Source organism: Notothenia coriiceps, unplaced genomic scaffold (assembly GCF_000735185.1).
Source record: "Notothenia coriiceps isolate Sejong01 unplaced genomic scaffold, NC01 NC01_scaffold00006232, whole genome shotgun sequence".
Lineage (NCBI taxonomy): Eukaryota > Metazoa > Chordata > Actinopteri > Perciformes > Nototheniidae > Notothenia > Notothenia coriiceps.
The window spans coordinates 10954-18093 of record NW_011338933.1 but is presented as its reverse complement, the minus strand read 5'-3'; the positions used below and the strand labels follow the sequence as shown (position 1 = coordinate 18093).

The 7140-nt window shown below is 39.2% G+C and overlaps 1 protein-coding gene across 1 annotated transcript in view; it reads right to left on the bottom strand.

The window, feature by feature from the left end:
• The window catches only part of LOC104943563 (WD repeat-containing protein 37-like), a gene marked incomplete at its 3' end in the record, with an annotated part of 20621 nt that overhangs the window by 5672 nt on the left and 7809 nt on the right, over window positions 1-7140 (bottom strand). The window contains exons 2-6 of the mRNA XM_010769015.1: window positions 6885-7011; window positions 5547-5611; window positions 1268-1403; window positions 369-440; window positions 79-123 (exon numbers count right to left, since the gene is read on the bottom strand). Of these exons, the coding sequence (XP_010767317.1) occupies window positions 79-123; window positions 369-440; window positions 1268-1403; window positions 5547-5611; window positions 6885-7011 (445 nt within the window). The remainder of the gene's footprint in view (window positions 1-78; window positions 124-368; window positions 441-1267; window positions 1404-5546; window positions 5612-6884; window positions 7012-7140) is intronic.

Here is a 7140-nt window from a genome sequence, read left to right as displayed (position 1 = left end):
CACACACACACACACACACACACACACACACACACACACACACACACACACACGAAGAGTATGTTGAAGGTTGTTTACCTGTTAGAGCCATCTGTTCAGTGGGGTGGAACTTGATGGAGTTGACTGTGGAAACAGAGGTGAATTAGTCAAACTGATGAATAGTACGTTAGTTTGAACCCTGACCTTTAATTATCTGACGCTTCTAATAAGCTTTTATTGAAGAGTTAATACGGAGAGCACAACTTGAGTGCTAGGGACTGGATTCAGAAGGTCATCGTGTTGGCAAACAGAAACATAATGGTCTTTAATTCGACAAATAGGTTTAATAAGATCTCTCTGTTGTATGTTTTTTAAATGTCTAACTCTACCTGATCCTTGGTGGCCCATATACTTGAGGAGGCATTTTCCCGTCTCAATGCTCCACAGCATGGCAGAGTGGTCTGTTCAAACACAAGATGGACACAAAACAGATTAAAGCTGAAAACATGTTTACTGATGTCTTCATTGAACAGAGGTTGGCTTGATGCGTACAGACTGTTTGAATGCAGACTTTCTGAAGTTATGTTTAGCATGAAAGGAGTTGCTTCATAAAACCAAAACTGTCAAATGATATCAAGCTTTCTTTTTCTGTTTGATATAAATTGAAGTAATGTGTTAAATACATATGAAATAAAATCATGTCATATTCTTTGGAGGGCCCTGAGTTGGACTGAAAACTTAGTTATATCCTCAAATACCGTATCAATGTCCAAAGAAATCGATATATACTGTAAATCATATCGTGATGAAACCATTAGAAAGAAGCCCTGACATTTTCAACAATAAATGATTGAAAACTAGGAACACTGACACTTCATTTGATGCAAATTAATGATCAGATATCGCCGTTTATTTAGAGAAAAACTGACAAAATACTAAACAAAACTCTAAACTCTTAAACAAAAGATTCGAAGCCATACGGCGTATATATCTTGGGTACATTTTCTCATTCACCACGCGGTCTCTATCGTGCGGTTCATCAATTGTTTGCCTTCCACTCATCGTGAGCACCTGTCGTCTATTAAAAGGCCCAAGCCACGCCTATGTGACGTCACCATAATAATTAGGGATGCTCCGATCGATCGGCCGCCGAGTTCAAAATTTCATGAGCCCCCCCCCCTTTAACAACTTCTAAATGCTGGCTAAGCCCCGGATCTCAATCCTAAATCCGCCCCTGCTGCCAGACTCACTCTAGTTTATATATTTAGGATGAAAAAGAGTGAATTACCTGCAGAAGCCGTTCCCAGCACCATCGGCTGAGTCCTGGTGACGCTCAGGTCCCAGATGCCGTCTCTATGGCCGACGTACTCCTTCACCAGCTGACACACCGCTCTGGACGTGGTCGCTTTGAAACTGGAGACAATCTGACACCGGCACAAATATATCACGTTAACTCTGAAGAAAACCTCGGTGAACCTAACAGGGTTCCTACACACGTTGCTTCCCAAGACGGCATCTCTTTTTGTTGTGTGTGGGAAATTATACGGACACGTTTCAGTAAATTCAATCGATTCTTTTAGAAATTGAGGAGTGGACTTTGCATTGTTGGTGGTTTAAGACTAGTGCTGCAGAATGTATTGAAACAATGCAATGAGTGCAAAATCTAAATGGCAGTAAGCTCAATATTTGGTAAAGACTACATTTTGTTGAGCTGCAGATAAGTCCTCATATTTCAAATCACAATTCATGTTTTCCGTAAAATCTTGCAGCCCTAAGAAAGACCCTAAAAAACACTGTTCATTATTAGAGATGATTGAGGCCTATTTCTTGTAACCCTTGTGTTGTGTTCAAAAGCTGTTACCGCTCATGGTGCCCGCGGGTCAATTTCGACCCATGATTTATCTCAGTCTAAAACACAAAAGAAAAAAGACTATCATCCAACATTGTTTTAACTACATCATAACTCACTTATAATGCATTCATAACCGTACAATCCTGTTGTAATTTAATGTTATGACCCCAAACACATTACACCACATATTGCACACGTGCATATGTGAGTTCAGGGTTCAAGCGTTAGTGTACATATTCTTTGAGAAAGGTGGAGTTCCCGTGGGGGGAGGGGGGCAGAGGGAGGGGAGACCAGGTGCATGTTGAGAAAAAATATTGTTACAGTGGATGAAGGGGGAGGCAGGGACGGGGGGTCTAAAAGTCAAAGATATCTTGGAGTTGGCCAAATTTGACCTCGAGCTCGACCCAAAACAATTCTGCTGGGTCTCCCCAGACTCGAACACCAAATTATACACCCTTTTTTTTTTTAGAGACCTTCAGACTTGGCAAAAATTGTCAAAATCAGGTTTGTAGTGTTTATATATCTGCTGTGGAGGATCTCATGAAGCCTGGTTCCGATACAAAAAACTAGAGTGTAGTTATTATATCATTTTAACTTGAAACGGGTCACGGGAGACCGAACACAACATGAGGGTTAACTCAACACCTTTTGGAATGAAATGAGTGACTTTTAGACGGCTGACATATTGTGCTCACACTCTACCTCGATGCATTTCATTGTTAATTAGAAAGACTGCAGCTACTACTACCTCTTGTGAAATGCCTTTATAACGCTGCTGAAGCCCAACACCATTTCCAAATTTGGGATCATTATTATTATTTATTTATTATTTGTCGGACAGTTTGTAGATTTTCTATCTTCGCGGTCATCTGTATATCACTCTTACTCTCTAACGCTGGTTTCATTCAATTTCTATGTTGAGATGTTTCTATTTTAGAATTAGTTATTTCTACTCTTTTAATTTGTTATTATGTGCAATGCCTCGTTTGGTTTTATGCTGCTGCAACAACATGTGTTTCCTAAATTGGGATTAATAATAAAGTACATCTTATCTTATCATTAAAGTATATACAGTACTATCAATTCATTTTCACGAAACTTTACCTAAAATACTTGGTTTTCAACATTTCCACAGTTTTTTCTAATTTACGTTTGTTTTACTCCTGTTTTTTGCTGTAAAGCGAACTTGGGTCCTCTGAAAAGCACTACGTATATAAATCGAAGTTATTATTATTATTATTATTTCACACACACTTTTAGGGCTGGGAATGATTCAATTGAAATTGCCCAGACTCTTGCACTGCTGTGTAGGAACCCTGCTGTGACAGAGGGAGGAGGCGGGTCAAAGGAACAGAAGTCAGCGGGGTCCGTGTATTACGCAGGGCTAAAAAAAGCTTTGATTATAAACAGCGTTATTCATATCAGTCCTGGGTTCAAAGAGCTTTCACAAACACACATCTTTGTTGGTGTTTGTTTTAAGCTTGTTTCGTGGGGTTGCCACCAATCGGATGCTCTAAAAACAAACACCACGAACGACCCAGATCTGGTATCAACACAAATGCAGAATCATTGAGTTTCAGTGCCTGCATTCATCATACCAGGGTTACTATAGATGCAAAAAATAAAACCGTAGAAGGGGAAGAAGAAGCAAAACATACTGTGTTATGATAAGAATTTGATCAGTGATTAATATCAGGTTTATCAAAGAGTTTACATTGAAGATGGGGATGATACAAACTCGACCCTCGGTTCGTTTTGGGAACAGACCACTAACTAAATTCCAACTGAAAGGAAGCAGGAGAGCAAAGAGAACGGCATCATTCAGGTGAAAAATAAATACCTAATACACAAAAAACAGAGCATTTGCTAACAGTTTTCCATCTGTAAACAATATGTATTTAAATCAACAAATTATAGGAAGAATAAACAGATATCATTTACACTTTAGCACGTTGGAAACCAGCAAGCAGCGTGGCAGGTTTATTTCTAATGTAAATGACGTCATGTTTTATTTATTTGCATTAAATGTAACATGATTTTGCCAGGTTAGGGTTTGACAGATGCTCTGTGATAATGTGATAAATGAAAGGTTAATAGTTTAACAAAAAGCAAAAAGCGTTGAAAAAGAAGCTTTAATTAAATCTAACGCACAGAGTAAACTCAACAGTGACTGACAACCACTTTCAATAATTCAGTTATATCAATAGATGCTCTAATCAGTATTCAACCTTGGTCATGTTGGCACTTTCCTTGTGATGGAAGAGTAGCTAAAGTATGATATTGGCAATGGACTGTACTTATATAGCGCTTTATCCAGGCAATGGACTGTACTTATATAGCGCTTTGTATACTACATGTCATTCACCCATTCACACAGAGCAGTGTACCTTACTAGGAACCAACATTCATACACCGTTGGCCAACTCAGGGTTAAGTATCTTGCCCAAGGATACATCGACATGTGGGCTGCACGGGCTGCACTCGAACCCACAACCTTTCCGGTTGAAAGACGACCGCACTCCCTCGCAGCCACAGTCGCCCTATTGGCTAATGTTATTGCAGATATTTTGGGAGAGAAATGCTAAAAATATATGTTTGTTATTTAGAAAAGCTGTGTCTCTGTAGTTTGCTCACTAGAAATATAATCAGCTGTAAAAATATTCCTCTCCTTACATATTGTGTCTTTGGTAAATAATATATGAGTTAAGCATTTATATATATATAAACAAATAGTACACAAGGTCATAAAGACCCAAATATCTCTATTGGCTTAGGATACCCAATATTGGTTGGGTAGAACATTTGGGTTTTAGGCAGAAATCTTGAATTCTTGGCAAATAAAACCAAAACAAACTGAATTGACATGTTTAATAGTAAGTAAGCCTGTATTCCTCTGTCAGCAGAAACAGCTTCAACATGTATGAACGTCTCAAATCAAAGGATTAAAATCAATTATAAAATACAGCCGTGCAATTCATCCTTAATTGATCATTGAACCAACAAATCGGCCCTCCACCATTCGAATATTGCATTAATCGTGGCATAAAAAGCACGTTTGTACCATTTATGTGAAGAAGCTGAATGAAAACCAAAGAGCTGCAACTGAAAAGCCTGTTAGTGAGATAATGAGGTCGAGTTTTATCTCACACCAGATGATAAAAAAGCTCAAACTCCTACATTTGATTGACCAAGTCTCTCGGGGAGGGGGAGTCGACCCCGTGGCTGGGCTGCTCATGCATTTTGGCACAAATGGGGGGAGGGGTTTGGGGGGGAAAAAGCGACAAATTACCCATGAGTCTCCACCCCACAACTCCCAGCTGGTAACGCTGAAGTTGCGGGATCCACCTACTCTGGCGTGGCAAGAGTTTGAACGCGGCTACGAGCAAAGAGGTGAAGAAACACAGCAGTTCTGTTCTTAAACATTCAAAGAAAAGTCATGTGATGGTTGATAGAGAAAGGTTTTTTTCAAAACCAAATGAACACACAACATTTTCGGAGCAAAGAGGCGAAGAAACACAGCAGTTCAGTTCTGTTCTTAAACATAAAAAAAAAGAATGGATCGTGCACTGATGGACATCGAAGGAGCCAATTAAACCACATTTTGGATTTTAGCGTACTTGATAGAGAAACAATTTTTTTTCCACATCAACGTTCTCAAAACAAATGAACACACAACATCTTCTGGATAATAATACAAATATTAAACAGATTATACCTTGCTTGTGGAAGCCTTGTAGGTCGTCTTCAGTTTCTGTGACAGCTGGCTCGTGCTATGACTCGCTGATAGAAAGATATCAATTAGTAATTAGAAAATAGGTCAAAAATAAGCACAGCACATCTAAGCAAAGGCTGCGGGTACTGGAGGCTAGGGAAAGCTAAGCCTTCCCAAATATTTTTGTCCCTGCATCCTGGTAACATTAAAATATTAACATTAGCGTTGATATGCAGCCACCAGAGGCCGGTACTCTGAATCCAGCTCAACAGACCCTGATATCTTTGAGTTATCTTAACTAACCCTAACAAAGAGATCTCGCTAAGCGGTCCTACGACGCTGGTTATCAACTCGGTAAATCGACCCAGGGTTTCTCTCTCCGGCTGAGAGCGCGTTCACGTGAAAGGGGTGGGGTTAGCAACCTTTGACCAATCACAAACAGGGAGAAGCGTACTGACAGCGCAGCGTCATACTTCCTGAATGAAAAGTAAACTATTATGACTTAAACACTTTGTCCAGGATAAAAGCCACATAATACAGCTGGTAACAGAAAAAGTGTTTGAATGCGTACATTAACAGGTTTATGATATCACTGCCCCGTCTAAGACACCATCTGACTTTAATTACATTTGACTCGAGTGTTTCCTCAACTTAATGTGTTGCTTAAAATAATACTTCTGCATACAGTATGTGACACTGTGAGTGTTGCACGGCCAGATACGGCTCAGCTGACTCAGATAAGGAGATATATGATACATTATGATGTGATATGATGTGATATGAATGATAAGTGCGACACATACGGCAGTTCAAACTGTATTTCCCCTATCCTGTAATATGACTTGATAGATTTAAACTCCGCACACTGAGCTCTGATTGGTTAGCAGGCGGTGCTTTCACTGAGTTGATCTCTTGATGCCGGAGGCGGGCAGCGTCAGGTAAAACAAGTTATTTAGCCTTCCCAAACCTGAGCCTCAAGCGCCGCCTATACAAGGCAGCAATAAAATGCATTTTAATTTAATTTAGGGACTAATATAAACATTCCTGTTTATAAATGGCATTTTAAATGAGCCTGCATTCATTTAAAAACACTTGTTCACTGATTTCCTTAAAGGTGAAAAAAAGTATCAAAATGAAGTTACACATTTTTTTCTATTTTAACTGAGCTCTTAAATTACTTATTTATATATGTATATTATATATCAAATTATAAATCTAACTTGAGGCTTTATCATCAAAACCAAATAGTCAGTTCAGAGATTGTTAACATAATGTCTCTGCCACATAAATGTAATTATTTTCTGCGAACTAAATGGTGGGAAATGTTTTGTTGCGTCTCACCTTTTGTCTTCAGGGCTCCTTTGGCTAAATCCGCTCCTTCGAAAGCTTGTCCATCTGCAGCCAAACGATCGTTCAGCGTTTCGATTTCTCTGCGTACTGAGAGTGAAACATAAGATAAGTAGAGTCTCTACTTTAAAGAGTCCTCTCCTGCTGATGTTCAGGTGGATATCAGTATGTAGTGTCTCTACTTTAAAGAGTCCTCTCCTGCTGATGTTCAGGTGTATATCAGTATGTAGTGTCTCTACTTTAAAGAGTC